The following is an 18,949-nucleotide window of genomic DNA, read 5'->3' as shown; positions in this document are numbered from 1 at the left end:
ATAGCATTACCTTTGTCTGCACTTCTGTACCGTTCATAATTGTGTTATTGAAGTATTCAAACGATCTTCAATGCCTTGAATGTGATTTAGTTAGTTCAACCTTTGAAAAAGAAAAACATCACATTGTCTGATCTCAGTGTGTTTTAACAGCGAGAGAGCAACGGCGAGCGATCATGAATTTCATTGGCTATCGCCTGATTGCCCGCTATCGCCCCCGCCCCAAATCGCCTGTTTGGGGCGGCGTTCCTCCACCCATTGGCTGTTGGCCTGCTGTCGCCAGTAGTCGCCGGGACAGAGCAATATTAATAATAATATGCACTTCCAGAAGATTTGTCCGTCTTGTCGCACGCCGTTAAAACACAGCGCATCAAAATGACACGTCGTATGTACGGCATACCACAAGATATCCCAAATCCCCAACAAGCACTTTCCACCTTGTAAACAACGCATCACTAACTGTCCTACTAGAGAGAGCTGTCCAAGGGGCGACTGTGGCTCAAGGAGGTAGAGCAGGTCGTCCAATGATCCATGGGTCGGCGGTTCGAATCCCGGCTCCTCCTCCTCCTGTCTACACGTCGAAGTGTCCTTGGGCAAAGATACTGAACCCCAAATTGCTCCCGATGTGCTGGTCGGTGCCTTGCATGGCTTCCGCCGCAATCGGTGTGTCAATGTGTGTGTGAATGGGTGAATGTAATGCACAATCTATGTAAAGGTGTGTGAATGTGTGTGTGAATGGGCGAATGTAATGCACAATCTATGTAAAGGTGTGTGAATGTGTGTGTGAATGGGTGAATGTAATGCACAATCTATGTAAAGGTGTGTGAATGTGTGTGTGAATGGGTGAATGTAATGCACAATCTATGTAAAGGTGTGTGAATGTGTGTGTGAATGGGTGAATGTAATGCACAATCTATTATCTATGTAAAGGTGTGTGAATGTGTGTGTGAATGGGTGAATGTAATGCACAATCTATGTAAAGCGCCTTGGATAAAGGCGCTATATAAATGCACCATTTACCATTTAACAATCTGTATTTTCCCCTGTGGATAATGTTAAGGTTACGGGCCTCAGCTGCCTGACTCAGACGACACATCGCTGCATAAGCATATTGATAACCATGACATGATGACTGTCTACTACTGTATCAGAGGGCCTGACTGTACGTACAGTATGATATGAGATGCAAAGCGTGTTCCTGCTCATTCTGTTCTTATCATAGGTTCCATAATCTACTAGAGGACGTCATAGATCTGTCCTACTACTGTATGTATATATTACTCTGTGTGTGTAATACACTTCAGAATCAATGCATGGTAACACACATCACTGTTGTGTTAGCATGTGTTTTCCGCGCCTGCCTTAGCCCATTCTGAACGGGAACCCATTTTGGTGTTAGCATCATGTTATGCTTTAGCTATTGAAAAATAGCAGATCTACAAGCTCATATCGCGCCACAGAGTGGCTCGATACGAGCTTGTAGGTCTGCTATTTTTTTTTAAATCGAAGAACGACTGACATTTTTAGAATCTGATTCTCAGGTCAGAATGGGTTAATCAGACCAGTGTGTGTCCAGTGGAAACCTCGTATGAATCTGATCTCAGGTCAGAATGGGTTAGAGATGGCCGCCCTTAAATATCATTACAGATAATAACAGGTAGCATTACTATTTTAACTGTGCCAGAGACCGGCGACCGCATTGTTCCTTTCTCCACAGAAACATGGCTCCATTTAACCTGCTGGCCTGCTTTCCCTGGAATGTCTTTTGTTATAATGAAAGGGCCATCATTTGGGTGGCAAAACAAAAGTTACCTTATGGCCCCCATTTCTAAAATCCACTAGCAAACCCCCCCCCCCCCCCCCCCCCCCCCGATATTTTCACTATTGTTTTGGGGCCGATAAGAGTCAGTCAGTGAAAATGTTCAGCCCAAAATGTTCAGCCCACAATGACATTCAAAAATAGGGATGCCACGTTGAAAGTAGCCTGGGGTCCACCTCTGCTTTCTATGTCAGTAGCCTGGGGTCCACCTCTGCTTTCTATGTCAGTAGCCTGGGGTCCACCTCTGCTTTCTATGTCAGTAGCCTGGGGTCCACCTCTGCTTTCTATGTCAGTAGCCTGGGGTCCACCTCTGCTTTCTATGTCAGTAGCCTGGGGTCCACCTCTGCTTTCTATGTCAGTAGCCTGGGGTCCACCTCTGCTTTCTATGTCAGTAGCCAGGGGTCCACCTATTCTTTCTATGTCAGTAGCCTGGGGTCCACCTCTGCTTTCTATGTCAGTAGCCAGGGGTCCACCTATTCTTTATGTCAGTAGCCAGGGGCCCACCTATTCTTTCTATGTCAGTAGCCTGGTAAATGGCGCCTTTATCCAAGGCGCTATACATAGATTGTGCATTACATTCACCTATTCACACGCACCTTTACATAGATTGTGCATTACATTCACCCATTCACACACCTTTACATAGATTGTGCATTACATTCACCCAACCCATTCACACACACCTTTACATAGATTGTGCATTACATTCACCCATTCACACACACATTCACATAGATTGTGCATTACATTCACCCATTCACACACACATTCACATATATTGTGCATTACATTCACACACACATTCAGACACCAATGGCAGCGGAAACCATGCAAGGCACCAAACAGCACATCAGGAGCAATCAGGGGTTCAGTGTCTTGCTCAAGGACACTTCCGACACCAACTCTGGGGGAGCCCGGGTTCGAACTTCGAACTGGCAACCTTGCGGTTACCATCTGGCCACTCTACCGCTGAGCCACCGCTGCCCAATCCGTCCATGTGCGTGCATGCACTCTTTGTGCGTGCACAGAGAGTGATGCTATCATGGGGTGATGCTATCGTGCTATCGTGCTATCCTGCGTTCGCTCTGTCTGCTGCCTGCCAGGGAAGCACAGCGACACACAGCACAGCGTGCTAAAAGGGGGAAGGGCTGGGCAGTGCGGTGGAAGCAAGGGGGAATAGATCTTCAAGCCAACGACGCATCGAGCCTCGACATGTTGTTAGCTTGTAGATCTGCTCTTTTTGGTGAACGACACCGCCGTACTACAGAAATATATAAATTAAAGGTGTTGAACTGACTTATAGAATGTGCACTTGCTGTATCAGAGGCTTCAGAGCTCGTCTTTATCACGACGATTGAACTGTCTAATTCTGTAGAGGCACGGGTGCTAAAAAAATGCATTTCACAATTTCGCACGGTACTATTTTTACTAGCAAATGAGAGTACCTGCTCGCACTGCCGAGCCCTGGTCACACCGCCGTCCAGTCATGTATAAAAGATATACAATATGATTCATGATGTTATTGCATTATATAATTAAATGTATTTACGGCTTGGTTGAATCAGAATGCTCGATTACGTTTGTGTTTGGAATCAGACACAATGTGATTTTCAACTAAACGTTCAAGAATAATTTTGAAAACATGTGAAGCAAGAAATGGACGATGCAGTAATTGAAAATTGATTCATTTTTATAGCTCAGCTCAAGACCCACCTCTACAACATTGCTTTTAAGTGATCTTTTATTTTTTGTTATTCACGTCCTCACTGTATTGTATTACTGCTTGTTTTTTAATGTCGTTGCCTTATTTTATCTGTTCTTATCTTTGTACCACTGCCTTCTCCTGATTTGACACTGCGTTATTGTCCTATTGTTTTAACTGCATGCCTGTTTTAATGCCGTTTTGTTTTGCTTTTGTTTTTATTATTTTTTCTGCTCTGTAAAGCACTTTGAGCTACATTTATGTATGAAAGGTGCTATATAAATAAAGTTTATTATTATTATTAATAATGCGCTGGGCAGTGCGCTGGGCAGACAGCCAGCACAATACACTGATACAATACTGCCGCCAAGAGTTTTGTATGGAGTTTTGTATGGAGAGTATAGGTTGCCGCCTTCAGGAAGGAGATATGGTGTTCCAGGATACAATAAGGGTCAGACTGAAGGTCTTTTGTCCATCAGTCGACTCTGAGGCTTAATCAGGTTTTTGTCCAGGACTAGACTGAGCTGTGGACACATGTCTCCATGTATGCAACTGTATTTTTATTTCTGTTTTTGTGTCATGTCAAATGTGTGTGGGGGCTCAGAGTGCTTCCACTAAGGAAAGTAGTCTTTCTAATGACACAACCCGTGTTTGTATTGGTGAGTAGGTCAAACGTTCGTGAGATTTCCACTAAAGAGGAGAGGCTGGTCTGATTTCGATTTGAGATTTAACCCCGTTTGCCCCATAGCCTTACTGGAGGGCAGAAATTCGCAGAATCGTATCAGGAAGGGTGTGAATCAGAGCTAGGCCACAGGGTACCGAGTAGTACATACTGGTTTGTTTGTAAAGGTGGAGGTGGTGGTGGTGGTGGTGTTCTCGAAGGTGGAGAGGCAGTCTGGGAGTTTCCAAAGCAGAGTTGAGCCTTCTGGGTCGTCCGGGTGACTGAGCCATGGTCTGGAAGAAGTGCACGCAGCGTGCTCCTGTCCCAACGCTTCCATCCTATAACCATGCAGGGTCTTTCACCATCTTCTCTCGCTCATGCTTTCCTGGGTGTGACAAAATACACCGACTTGCTTAGTGCTTTTATTGATTGAATACTTGTATTAACAATCACAACTTGCAGGAGAAAAAAAAAGCTCAGGAAAGTACAGTTCAACACAAGGTCTGCTGCTTAAAGAGGATTTATAACTAAGCCAAGAAAGCACTACGGCTTGTTTCCTTTGGGGTCCTTCATATTCAATTAATCTGAACATGTATCTAATGACATACAAATATACAGTCCTATGCAAATATCGACTGTTCACATTTCTCAGCACAACTGGTGACCCGTTCTTCTTATTTTTCAAACTGACGTTTTGCGTCGACATTTATAACTTGAACAGCCTTGCTCCAGTGTTGTTTTCGTCGACTAAAACGAAGACGAAAAATGTTCGTCGACTACCTTTTTTCACTGACGAAAACTAAATGGAAACTAAATGAAAACTAAGCTACGATGACTAAAACTAAGACTAATGTATTGACAATTTCGTCAACAGCTAAAAACTAAACTAAAATGCTAGGAAGGGGACTAGTGGACAAGAGATCCAGTATAAGTCATTTTACACTTGGTTGCATGCTGAAAATAGCCGATCTACAAGCTCACTTGTGAGCTTATTGATCGGCTATTTTCAGCAAGTGTAAAATCAGTCATTACGACGACATCAAGGCCCACCAAAATTAATTTTAGTCGACTAAATAAACTGTAGATTTAGTCGACTAAAATCAAGATTTAGTCGACTAAAATCTTATGACATTTAGTCGACTAAAACTAGACTAACACTAAGACATTCCAGGTGACTAAAATGTGACTAAAACAAAATGAAAACTATTCAAGAGACTGTGACTAAAACTAAAATCAAAATGTGCTGCCAAAAACACTGCCTTGCTCTTATCTATCCAAAGCAAACAGAGTGTGAACCCTCACTGCCGTGGACCATATGCATCGATTAGCCACAAAGTTAGCACAAAGTTCGTCAAAGAAACAAACGACGAAATATAATAACGTCGGTCGATTTTACACACCGTCGGCGGTAAATGGCTATCAGTGTATTAATTGGTGTACGACGACGACAAGTCGCCTTATTGTTTGCGTTTCATCTCAGAAGAAAAGCACCAAAATACGAGGAGGAGCTTTTATAGCTATGCTGTTTTAAGCTAGCTTGTTTACAAACAGCCAGCTCGAGAGATTCTGGTTTTTGTTGTTCGTATAGCCGAGCTGACGAGTAATAATAATGTGTCCATATTTATGTAGGTGTTTTAAATGTCTTACTTTTAAAACTCTCACTGCATTCACATCTTCTTCCTCCTCTCCTCCAAAGGCCTGTCTGTCTGACTGTCTGTCTGTCTGACTGTCTGTCCACTGTTTCTGTTTCAGGCTCCCTGTGGAAAGAAAACACAGCCGCAAACTGCACGCAGCTGTCGTAAATGATGACTGGTGCGCGTGCGCTCATGATGACCGTAAGGCCGCGTTGCCATGTCTGCTTATTATTATGGGGTTTTTCCGTAAAGTTGCTTGTAAATATTATTGGTAGTTAATATTGTGCTCTTATTATTATAATGCCGGTTGCTGGTTTTGGGGCTTGCTTCTAAAGTGTAGTTGTTTGATTGATTGATTTATTGATTGATTGATTGATTGATTGATTGATTGATTGATTGATTGATTGATTGATTGATTGAAGTATTTACAGTACATTTCAAGTAGGCTACTACAACTCAATACAAAGACTGTCAACTGTGAGTGGAGGACGACAACATAAAGTATTACACTTGTTTACAAGAGGGTCCACCATTTTCAATTCATCATAACATTTAGAGACGTACGAATATACACTTATATTTATATATTAAATATCCAAATACAGGAAATCATCATTTATTTGGGCGTGTTTCTAAAGTGTCGTTGCTTATTTAGGCGTATTTCTAAAGTGTAGTTTGTTATATTTGTGCTTGTTTTTAAAGTGTTGTTGCTTATTTAGGCGTGTTTCTAAAGTGTAGTTTGTTTTATTTGTGCTCATTTTTAAAGTGTCGTTGCTTATTTAGGCGTGTTTCTAAAGTGTATAATTTGTTTTATTTGTGCTTGTTTTTAAAGTGTCGTTGCTTATTTAGGTGTGTTTCCTGAATCCTAATTAATGATGTTCAAACCTTAGAGTACTAGCTACACATTTCCATGTGAAGGACGAAGGACCCCCACATTCATTGTAATGTTGTCCAACATGTTTTGAACAAGGAGGGACCCTCATACCAGATTTAAATTGTTAAAATGTTTTAATTTTTTTAAATCTACATTTGTCACTTTTTTACGAGATATAGGCTATTTTTTTATATAGCCTATGTGGTTTAATCGATTATATTATATACCGGTATAAGTCTATGGTAGGCTATAATCTAGCCATATAGTCGCTTCTTTTGGGCTTGTTTTCATAGACTTGGTTGCTTATTTCTCTCACACAATCTGGCAACACTGTCTACTGTTCACATTTAGCACATTATGACTGCTGTAATTGACATAGACTGAACTGAATCTTATTATTATTATTATTATTATTATTATTATTATTATGTGCTTAACCCTGTTTCTGATTGACAAGAGCGACCTCTTCCGGATCGGGACAAGACTGCCCCCAGTTGATGCCAGTCAGTGGACCATCAATCTGGGACCACAGGCTGTATTAACAATAAAACACGGACCAGCGGCTCAATCAGTCATTACACGAGACCACATGAGAGACAATAGCCTACATACCAGACAGAAGGTTGGTTGAAACCAAAAAGGAATAGTTTTTTTTTGTAAAACAATATTGAAAAAAAAAAAAAAAAAACCTTTCCCCTCACCATGGCGATTGCCCACGCAGCCACAGAATATGTTTTCTCTGACTTCTTGATGAAAGACCCGGCGGCCGAATCCAAGTACAAAGGCATGCGTCTGGAGCTGGCCGCTGACAAGATTGTGACCATCCTAGCGGTCGGTCTGCCTTTGTTCCTCATCTCTCTGGCGTTCGCCCAAGAAGTATCAGTGGGTGAGTAATAGTATAGATGTTAAAGCCTATGATTGTGTAGTATCAGTGGGTGAGTATAGATGTTAAGCCTATGATGCAAATGGCATTAAGTGTATTTCATTTCCCACCGCATGCAGTCTCTAAAACACATGGCTAATTATTTCATCATCATGCAGCAAAAACTCTCGTCAATAAATGGAGAACCTTTTTAGTGTATTACCTTGTACACGTAGGCCTACAGTACGCCTACACGTGACGTGTGACTGACAATGCATGGTTTTCGTATTAAAAACAAGAGCATTTGTTATTGAAGGCGTGGGTTTGCTCAGACTGTATGTTGAATGGGTTAAAGAGATGATGTTATTTATGCTGAGAGACTCCACCCTGAAATATTGTCCATCCATGGTTTTCAACCAGTGGTCCGGGGACCACCAGTGGTCCTTGAGGGGGTTAATTGCCAGGTGGTCCCCATGCAGCTAAATGATGGAGATAGTTGGTAACCAATTGGATCCTTATTAGATCTTTAACTCTAAGGGTCCATTTGGTTTCATTAACTCTTTCTGCCAAAACTCCACAGGCCTCTCAAACATATGAGCCTTGTTTATCATCAAAACTTTGGTTTCATATATACTCGCAAGCAAGAGTTAAATGAATGTTAAACATCTGCATTATACTTCATTTACAAGAAGTCTATATAGGCCTGGCCTATACAGAGAACGTAGAATTGTTATTTTGATCAACGTTTGTTGGAACAAAATATTCTAGGTTTAGGGTCTGAGAGGCTAAATCTCATCAAATGGTGGTCCGTGGCTTACAGTAAATGCAGAATAAATAATGGGCCTTATTTATTGAAAGCGGTTGAAAACCACTGTGCTATGCCCATACAGAAAGGATAAAACCACTAGATGCTATGCCCATACAGAAAGGACTGAGGGATGCTATGCCCATACAGAAAGGACTGAGGGATGCTATGCCCATACAGAAAGGACTGAGGGATGCTATGCCCATACAGAAAGGACTGAGGGATGCTATGCCCATACAGAAAGGACTGAGGGATAAACCACTGTGCTATGCCCATACAGAAAGGACTGAGGGATAAACCACTGTGCTATGCCCATACAGAAAGGACTGAGGGATAAACCACTGTGCTATGCCCATACAGAAAGGACTGAGGGATACTATGCCCATACAGAAAGGACTGAGGGATGCTATATGCCCATACAGAAAGGACTGAGGGATAAACCACTGTGCTATGCCCATACAGAAAGGACTGAGGGATAAACCACTGTGCTATGCCCATACAGAAAGGACTGAGGGATACTATGCCCATACAGAAAGGACTGAGGGATAAACCACTGTGCTATGCCCATACAGAAAGGACTGAGGGATAAACCACTGTGCTATGCCCATACAGAAAGGACTGAGGGATGCTATGCCCATACAGAAAGGACTGAGGGATAAACCACTGTGCTATGCCCATACAGAAAGGACTGAGGGATGCTATGCCCATACAGAAAGGACTGAGGGATAAACCACTGTGCTATGCCCATACAGAAAGGACTGAGGGATACTATGCCCATACAGAAAGGACTGAGGGATGCAAAGGAAGCATGTAGGCCAGAGTATGTCCACCCAAATATTATTTATTTCACTTCTCAACTCAGAAGACTGAGCCAGAATCACCCAAAACAGGGCATAAGGATGTAATGTAGTGTATCTTTACATTAGTCAATAAAATAGTCAATCAATCGAAGACAAAGGAGGAAAAAAAAGGATTTCAATTATCTAAATCTCTAAAACATACGGTATATATTCTCTTCACTGTTAGTATTTAATTTAAAGGAGTATTCCTCAGTAAAGAAAATCATTTGACAACAACACGACATTAGAAGAGATCAACACAGAACACACTGCCTTAGTTTAAATCCTCTTTAGTCTCTGTGACAGTCTGCCGTATTGACCCAGTAAGCCGCTATATTGACACGTCAGCCTGTTACCAGCTATTATTGGAGCACATGGTGCCATGGATGGAAAAATATCTTATAGGCCTATGTGGTCAGTGATAGATAGACAGATCAATAATTAGGATATTCTCAGCTCCGTTAAAACCTTTTCATGTGTAACAGCGGTATGGATGAACTCAAATTTACAGCAGTATTTCATCTTTGTGTTGGACCAAAGTATGCCACCATACGGCTATTTGTGCACTGTGCCCATGACTACCCACAATACCCGGGGGAGGGTAGACAGACAACAACACATCATAACTGACAATGATGTTAGCAGTATACCGACAGAACTGGGTCAGAACACACAGTACTGTCTGTCTGGCAGACAGTTGATGGTGTCTCTTTGAATCACCATAATAAGGCATCACAGATTGTTCCTCATTATTTTGAGTTATTTCTCTTCTTCTCACCCCCAGGTACCCAAATCAGCTGTTTCCCTCCGACCAAATTCTCCATGCGACAAGCAGTCTATGTGGAATCATTTTGCTGGGCAGCAGTGCAGCAGCAGTCTGAGAGCTCCCCTCTATGGCTGCACAAGGTACTACAGGCTTGTCTGTCTCTGTGTGTGTGTGTGTGTGTGTGTGTGTGTGTGTGTGTGTGTGTGTGTGTGTGTGTGTGTGTGTGTGTGTGTGTGTGTGTGTGTGTGTGTGTGTGTGTGTGTGTGTGTGTGTGTGTGTGTGTGTGTGTGTGTGTGTGTGTGTGTGTGTGTGTGTGTGTGTGTGTGTGTGTGTGTGTGTGTGCATGCGTGTGTGTGTGAAACTGTGCATGTGCATTTTGATGATACACAATGTACTGGCAGAACTATATGGAGAATGAACATTAGTGAAAAAATATATACTGTCTGGAGAAAGAAAAATGTGCATTGTTCAGCCTAGAGGTGCCATTTAGAAAAGTGTCTGTAATGTAGCCTAGTGTACAGAATATATGCTGTAGCCTAGTGTACAGAATATATGCTGTATGTCTCAGTCTCCAACGTTTCTGTGTCCATCCATCCTACATTTTGTTCTTAGTTTTTTGGTAGCTCAAATCTATGTTAAATCAGTTTAGTCATTTCAAGTCGGTTCTTAACCTGTGCTGCTGATTTCTAGTATATATATTTTTTTTATTGCATGAGTCATGTTACGTGTTAAAAAAAACACCCAGTGTGCACTGTGATTGATCAATATTGATTTCTGATTAATTGAGTACCGTATATGAAGGACCCCAATAGAAACAAGCCATATATAGTGCTGCTTTCTCGGGTTATAAATCATCTTAGCAATCAATGGATCAATCATTTAATTGGAGGGTTTCTCCAATGAAACTAATATTTCAAAAATGACTAATAAATAATGTGCTTTTTTTTAAATAGATTTTTTTATCCCACGATTTTGTAACCCATTTTTCACCCCAATCATCTGTCAATCATAAATGTGATCCTGCATGGGCTCTGCACACCCTCCACCAACCTAGTCCCCATATATGGGGGACAAGGGGAGACCAACCTAGTCCCCATATATGGGGGACAAGGGGAGACCAACCTAGTCCCCATATATGGGGGACAAGGGGAGAGCAACGGACTTGAACTTCCTTCATGCCTGAGTGTCCAAGTTGCTCCTTTACACCTGACAGGGGGGAGTTTCCCTGGTTGGACGTAGCGCGTGGAAGGAACACGTTATTCCAACCAGTTCCTTTCCCCTCCATCAGGCGCCCCGGCTGGCCAGGGGGAGGCAGTTTAGTGACCAGGATTACTGCATGTTTTTTTGTAAGGGTACCTACCCTAGGGGACACGGGGAGAACATGTGAGGGTACCTACCCTAGGGGACACGGGGAGAACATGTGAGGGTACCTACCCTAGGGGACACGGGGAGAACATGTGAGGGTACCTACCCTAGGGGACACGGGGAGAACATGTGAGGGTACCTACCATAGGGGACACGGGTGCCCAACCCCGCCGTCAGGTATTGGTCACTGATGACGCGGAGGAGGAAACACGCCGCCAGCGCCCACAGCGTCCCGAGCGGGAATCGAACCCAGGACCTTCTAGCTGTGAGGCGACAGCACTACCGACTGTGCCACCGTGCCCCTAATATAATAATGTGCATTTTAACATTCCTATATCATTGTTTCTCTGTTCAGTTCTTCCCGTACATCCTGCTGTCGCTGGCCATCGTCATGTACATCCCTGCCCTGTTCTGGCGCTACACGGCGGCTCCTCACCTTTCCTCTGACCTCCACTTCATCATGGAGGAGTTGGACCGCTTCTACAACCGTTCCATCAGACTGGCCAAGAACCTGGCATCCTTCGACAGCAAAGACACGCCAGACGATACTCCAAAGTATAAGCACCATTCTTCTATGCCACATGATTAGCAACCCCTCCTGGTGTTTTTTAAAGATGGAGTGCCACCATTTTTTTCAACCCTAAAACATGATCATCAGGTATTATTACAATATAAGGGGGAAGAACTTTTTCCAAAAAGTGTACAGTATTTGTTAAAATCTTGCTTTTATGTGGACACGCCCACCAGTTCATTAAGTATGCCTGGTTTGCCTGGTGGGTGGTGATGGGTGGTGATCCACCTGAACTGAACTGTGATGTCACTATATCACTGTTTATTTCATTGGCCCGTTTGACTGTCAAGGGTTCAGCCTCCAGGAAGAAACCCTAAATACAAAGTTAATACACCATTGCACATAAAAACAACTCCAGGGTGTCTAATGAAGTACTGTCACCTCATAGACACATACAAAACTGGAAAAATACAAAAATTGTGGCACTCCATCTTTAACATCATGTTATACTTTAGCTGTTGAGAAATAGCAGATCTACAAGCTCATAGCGTGGCACCGAGTGCCGCGCTACGAGCTTGTAAATCTGCTATTTTTGAAAATCAATGAAATTGTGTGCAAATCTTTGAATATATATTCTTTCCCAGTGAACAATTTTAACTCAAATATTTGCTTCTGGGGGGGGGGGGGGGGGGGTCCCTGGAACAACATATTTTCAGATGAGTGTCGTCAATTTCAGATAATTTTGGGGGTCCTAGACATGAAATAGTTTGAGAACCACTGATATAGAAACATAGGTTCTTCAAGAAAACTTTAGAAGACATTTGTAGAATCGTCCTCATGTCTAAATGGATTAAACAAAGTTATCAGGATTATAGTTTTACATTTCTAGTCAATCAAGTCACTTGAATTTGGATTTGGAGTCCTGTTGCTTGATACTGAGTCCCATTGTAAAATACTCAATAATAAACACACATGTAACTCCCTCCCAGCACAGACTGATTTATTTGTAGGCTTGTGGATCCTCCAAATTCACCGTGAAAACTAAACATAAACAATAAAACAAGGACGTTACAATCAACACAAAGTGACATGCACAGCATGTAGATGCAAACATTTCACGTAGTAAAATACAGACACAAACAAACAAATACCTCGTTGGCTGCGTGCATAAATCAAAGAAGGGAATCTCTTCAGTCTTAGGTCCTTATAACCTTTGCTTAATGACAGTTAGACAGTCTGCTGCTTCTGTTGCTTGTGGCTTGATTGCATATCCTACAAAACGTCTTTGTACCAAATTGACATGAGATGATGAGAGCAGACCAAACGAGACACAGAATGTGGCATTGACCCTTCAAAATAAAAGCATTACAACTTTGACAGGAAAAATACATGAAATAAGGTTTTAACATGAATATGACTTAAACTATGAGCTCCTTGGCTATGCTCTACTTTTATCATACTATAAACGAGCAAATGTCTGTCTGTCTGTCTGAATGAATGTCTGTCTGTCTGTCAGAAACAAACACTTATCTCCTCATTGCCTGCACCAATCGCTCCCACTTTTCACACAGGCATTGACCATAATAATATGGAGGTCTTAACGAAGCCATTTTTCCAATAAGATTAATAATGAATTTATTAGTGAATAAAAACCCGTTTATTTGTCCGTGGTCTATCTCCGACCGAGCCACACTATTAGCACACATCTCTCCATGCCAAAATAAATCTGCACGCTCCCACAATCCAGCTAGGCTACTTTTTACCGACGCAACTGTCGTATTTACTGTACAGATATTGTTTTTACATCACCCATTTATATGAAATTATAATCCAACCCAGGGCGCAGTACCCCCCGCGGCCACCAGGGGGGGTACTGAACAACTCATCTCCCCATAAATGCAATTACTACACTACTAACATGACAATGACTGTTTGAGACTTTCAGTTCTATGTATGACTATGATGTACTGTTTTTCCATTTCCAGTGAACAAGTCTATATTAAAGCAATTCTTCCTCAAAAATACATATATCAATAATATGATATATTACATCACATTACCCACACTGTACATTTGGGAATACCTGTGCGACAGCCCATACTTTCTGTGCTGCATGTCAAACTGGGGTCTTTCATACTTTTCAAATGGGGGTCTGTGGGCTAATAAGTGTACATTTTACAGTCCTTGCCATGAAAACATTTCCCTACCATGCATTTATACAAATAATTTCATGTTATAGTGCTGTTTCTATTCACACAAAAAAGACACAAATATATTATACAAGTTAAAATGAAGAGCAATTAAATATATTTATGGGGGGCAATAGTCCATACAATGGGTAAGGACTATGTATATTAATACAATAAACAAGCAAAAGGGCATTGCCTGACCATGGATCACACCAAAGGACCTGCAACATGACTGAGGAACACGTTCCACTTCAAATCATATTTATCCAACTGATTATTCATCTTAAAGGATAACCTCTCCAAAGCAGCCACAATACCAAGCTATCAATGGTATACTTATGATTGTACTGCAGCATTTTCTTGCAAAAGAAACTACAGTAGCCTACTAATTAGCCTACTTTTGTGCCCAACCTAACTTCCCAAGACCATCTGTAAACAATTCCCCGTTCCCCCCTATCAGTAATGTGATCTATTACAACACATTACCCACACTGAACATCATTTGCTGTTCATATATTCAGAACGGGTAAGGACTAGTAAATATAATAAACAATCATGAACTTATTTTAGCCTTCTTATGAACTTTGTCTTGAGAGAAATGAACTAATTATATTACTCATAGTGGCAACAGTTAAAACACACCTGTACTCATGTATCAGTAGAATCACTGTGCCAACATCTTGTTTACAACATTCACCATAGCCAACCATGCATGGATGTATTACACTCCTGGTATCCAGGAGTTATTGTATTTCTATACACGATGTGTGTTTAGAGGTCCAATTCTCTTTGCCGCTCTAAAACATAAAACAGCGATATTTCACATGCCCTGTTACACTTGTTACAGACACAGGCTGAAAAGAAGTTAGTGTGTAGGGCTTACATAATTGTTTTGTTTTATTTGTAGATTCATTCCCTTTCATTCATCATCACTGGTCGAGCACAAGGAAGATGATGTTTTGGGAAAGTGATAAAGACACATATATAAATATACAGTATCTGTTGTGTTTCCCTGTGTGTGCCTTTCTTCTTAACCTTCTGACACCACGCCGATCTGACATTCTCCAGGTCTGCTCTGGACCTGACCGAAGGCTGCTTCAACAAATACCCTCTGGTGGAGCAATATCTGAAGACCAAGCGCTTCTCCCGCTGCCTGGCGTTCAAGTACCTGGCGTGCCGGGGCCTGACGCTGGTCACGCTGCTGCTGGCGTGCCTCTACCTGGCCTACTACATCCGGCTGGCCTCGCTCACCGACGAGTTCCCCTGCGACATGAGGACCGGCGTGCTGAGGAACGACAGCGCCCTGCCGGCGGCCGTGCAGTGCAAGCTGGTGGCGGTGGGCGTCTTCCGGCTGCTCAGCTACATCAACCTGGCGGTGTACGCGCTGCTCGCGCCCCTGGTGGTGTACGGCGCGCTGGGCCCGGCGCGGCAGACCTCGGCCTTCCTGCGGCCCTACGAGATGCTGCCGGGCTTCGGCACGCTGGGCCTGGTCCGGCCCTTCTACAACGACCTCAGCGTCTACCTGCTGTTCCTGGAGGAGAACCTGAGTGAACTCAAGTCCTTTAAATGTCTACAGGTGAGTTTCAACGTGAATGGTGAAATGGTGCATTTATATACTGTAGCGGCGCTTTGCATAGATCGTGCATTACATTCACCCATTCACACACCTTTACATAGACTGTGCATTACATTCACCCATTCACACACCTTTACATAGACTGTGCATTACATTCACCCATTCACACACCTTTACATAGATTGTGCATTACATTCACCCATTCACACACACATTCACACACCTTTACATAGATTGTGCATTACATTCACCCATTCACACACCTTTACATAGATTGTGCATTACATTCACCCATTCACACACCTTTACATAGATTGTGCATTACATTCACCCATTCACACACCTTTACATAGATTGTGCATTACATTCACCCATTCACACACCGATGGAGGCGGAAACCATGCAAGGCACAAACCTTTACATCAGGAGCAATTAGGGGTTCAGTGTCTTGCTCAAGGACACTTCGACACTGACTCTGGGGGAGCCCGGGTTCGAACTGGCAACCTTGTGGTTGCCATCCAGCCACTCTACCCCCCCAACATAATAAGCTGATATTTATTATGGCTTTTGTTTTTTCAGTAGTGTAAAGTAACTATGTGGCCTATACATTTACTTAACTGTACCTAAGTACAATTTTGAGGTATTGGTAATTTACTTTTCCAATACTTTTACTTCTACTCCACTACATTCTACATTTATGTGAAAACTTTAGTTAGTTACTACTAGTTAATTTGTAGATTTTGATTAGTATTAATCAGACCAGTGTGTGTCCAGTGGAAACCTCATATGAATCTGATCTCAGGTCAGAATGGGTTAAGTAAAACATAGGCTACAGCAGCCTACACTATATCCACTTCAGCCCTATATACGGTACAGTACATTTCTGCCATTTGAAAATAGCGCCTCTACGGTGTTGCATGCCCGATCTACAAGCTGCTCTTTTCAATAGAAATTGTTATACATGATAACTTGAAATGGGACATGCATGCTGCATAATTTACTTTTGGTACTTTAAGTACATTTTGATGCCAATACATTTGTACTTTCACTCAAAGTAATTTCTTTACTAGACGTAATAATCCTAAGAATAGTCATCATGACGTCATTTGGCTTGCTGGGATGTAACAGAGTCGCATTATTGATACTTTTACTTAAAGTAAAGCATGAGAATACTTTTTTCCACCACTGGCTTTGAATGACGATCTAACGGTGTCATTCACGATGGTAAAAGTAATAATAATAATAATAATAAAATAAAATAAATAATGATGTATTGTGATTTAGGTGCTAGAGCTGCTCCAAGAAGCCGGTGTTGACGAGGCCTTCGACACCATGTGCGTGCTCCGCACCCTGGGCCAAGTGAAGACTGACGTTGTGGACAGTAAAAAACTGCGGCCTAACAAGAACTGCAATGAAGCCTGTAAACCTGAAGGGTGATGTCTCTGTGAGGTAAAGACAACGGGCTGCATTTCCGTCACCGCTATGAACTTCTTTGCCCTGTTTTTACTATTTTGGAAAACATTTTTGAAATAGTTCAACTAGCCAATCTACATTGACACGTTGTGAGCTTGTAGACTGGCCATTTTAGCCCATTCTGACCTGAGATCAGATTCAAGATGACAGTTTTCTGAAAAAGCGTTTCGTTTCCATGTCAGTCGTTCTTCGGTTTTTCAAAGAATAGCAGACCTACAAGCTTGTAGCACGCCACTCGATGGCGCGCTATGAGCTTGTAGGTCTGCTATTTTCCAATAGCTAAAGCATGACATGATGCCAAAAGGGGTTCCCGCCCCAAAATGGGTTTCAAAAATGTTTTTCAAAATAGTAAAACTAAAGTTTAGGGATAAGGGGTTTAGCGGTGACGAAAATGGAGCCCATGAGTGTCTTACTGATGAGGCTGTTTGGTCTCAAAGTAATGAAATGATGGATGTTGCGTGGCATTTAACCTTGGAATTTGTATTTGTCTCACCTCCGGTAAGTCTTGCCCTTGCTGCTTATGATTGGGCAGAAAAATGGAAATTGCACATGGTGCTGTACTTGAAAATACATTTATATGCAGTGCAACTCCAAGGGAAAATGTCTTAGACCCAAAAGTGATCTAAATTAGTGCTGATCAATAGTATTCTTTCTAAACGGGAATGAGCCATTGTAGTGGATACAGTAAACTGCCAGTGCCTATCCTATCCTATAAGTTACACTGTGAAATATTAGTTTGTGGCTAACTTTTAAACTAACCTTTTACTAACAATAATAACCTTCAGCATGTCTGTAAACATGAATAATGGACATATATATATATATATATATATATATATATATATATATATATATATATATATATATATATTATCCGTATTGTATAGCTACAAGTATTTGAAGGTTAGACTTGGAGCGTGATTCAACTCGGCCATCAGCAATAATACAATTCTCAAAGCTGCTTTTTCTAGAGCCAGCGATATTGATCTATAAAGCATGTGAATATTGTGTTATGTAAATGTTATACCAAAGTAACCCATGGCCTAGGATTTACAACCCAAAATCAAATTTCACCAGCTTGATGCTAGGTCTGATTATTATTATGATTATTATGATTATTAAAGGTTTTATGACATTCATTTTCATTTCTTTTTCTTTTTCTTTTTTCTTTTAGGTTTTATGACCTCAATTACACCCGAAAAACCTGAACTTTGAACATTCAGTGGATTTTCTGTGGTCTGAAGTTTTCTTTGGGGTTTTTTGGGCCTTTTGAGCTACAATGAAAACAGGCAACACAGTGAAACAGTGACATCTGCTGGCAAATCCCATTGACATATATGGGATTTGCAGTAAGTGATGTCACTTACTGCCGGCAAATCAGAGCACCTGTTTGAGCCAGAAAACCCCAGATCACAGAAAATCTACTGAATGTTAAAAGTTCATGTTTTTTGGGTGCAATTGAGATTAGAAAACCTAAAAAAAACAAGAACAATTCCAAAACCTTTTTTTTAATGTCACAATCCCTTTAATATTATTATTATTATTATTATTATTATTATTATTATTATTATTATTATTATTATTATTATTATTATTATTGCCATTATTATTAGTAGTAGTAGTAGTATTATTATCATTATTAGTATTAATTAGTATTATTTATTTTCTTATAAATATTATCACACTGGTTACTGAATAATATAATGATGCTTGTTGACAACAGGAATGAGAATACACTCGTGATAAAATATCACGTTTGAGCCATACATTAATAGTTTTAATATCCTGTGACACCTTATACTGTATGTATAGCCTAATGTAATACTGAATTATCGTTCTATTTTATAAAATGCTTGAAATGTCAATAAAAAGCCTG

At 41.4% G+C, this 18,949-nt stretch overlaps 2 protein-coding genes across 4 annotated transcripts in view; one reads left to right on the top strand and one right to left on the bottom strand.

Annotated features, from left to right (window-relative positions):
- Positions 1–5,925, bottom strand: part of marf1 (meiosis regulator and mRNA stability factor 1) — a 65,859-nt gene extending 59,934 nt beyond the window's left edge. For all 3 annotated transcript variants that reach the window (XM_083765875.1, XM_083765876.1, XM_083765877.1), the window contains exons 1-2: positions 5,827–5,925; positions 4,352–4,564 (exon numbers count right to left, since the gene is read on the bottom strand). In XM_083765875.1, the coding sequence (XP_083622001.1) occupies positions 4,352–4,516 (165 nt within the window). In that variant the 5' untranslated portion in view covers positions 4,517–4,564; positions 5,827–5,925. The remainder of the gene's footprint in view (positions 1–4,351; positions 4,565–5,826) is intronic.
- A 1,464-nt stretch (positions 5,926–7,389) lies between these two features.
- On the top strand, positions 7,390–17,037 carry LOC310858411 (pannexin-1-like; the record flags this gene model as incomplete). Its single annotated transcript, XM_083764519.1, has 5 exons — positions 7,390–7,573; positions 9,978–10,099; positions 11,680–11,879; positions 15,093–15,600; positions 16,885–17,037. The coding sequence occupies 5 exons, from the start codon at positions 7,390–7,392 to the stop codon at positions 17,035–17,037; spliced, it is 1,167 nt and encodes a 388-aa protein (XP_083620645.1).
- Between the last annotated feature and the right edge of the window lie 1,912 nt (positions 17,038–18,949).

This window comes from Protomyctophum parallelum, assembly GCF_964188405.1.
Source record: "Protomyctophum parallelum genome assembly, chromosome: 5".
In the NCBI taxonomy this organism is placed as follows: Eukaryota; Metazoa; Chordata; class Actinopteri; order Myctophiformes; family Myctophidae; genus Protomyctophum; species Protomyctophum parallelum.
This window is presented reverse-complemented; position numbering and strand designations above follow the sequence as displayed.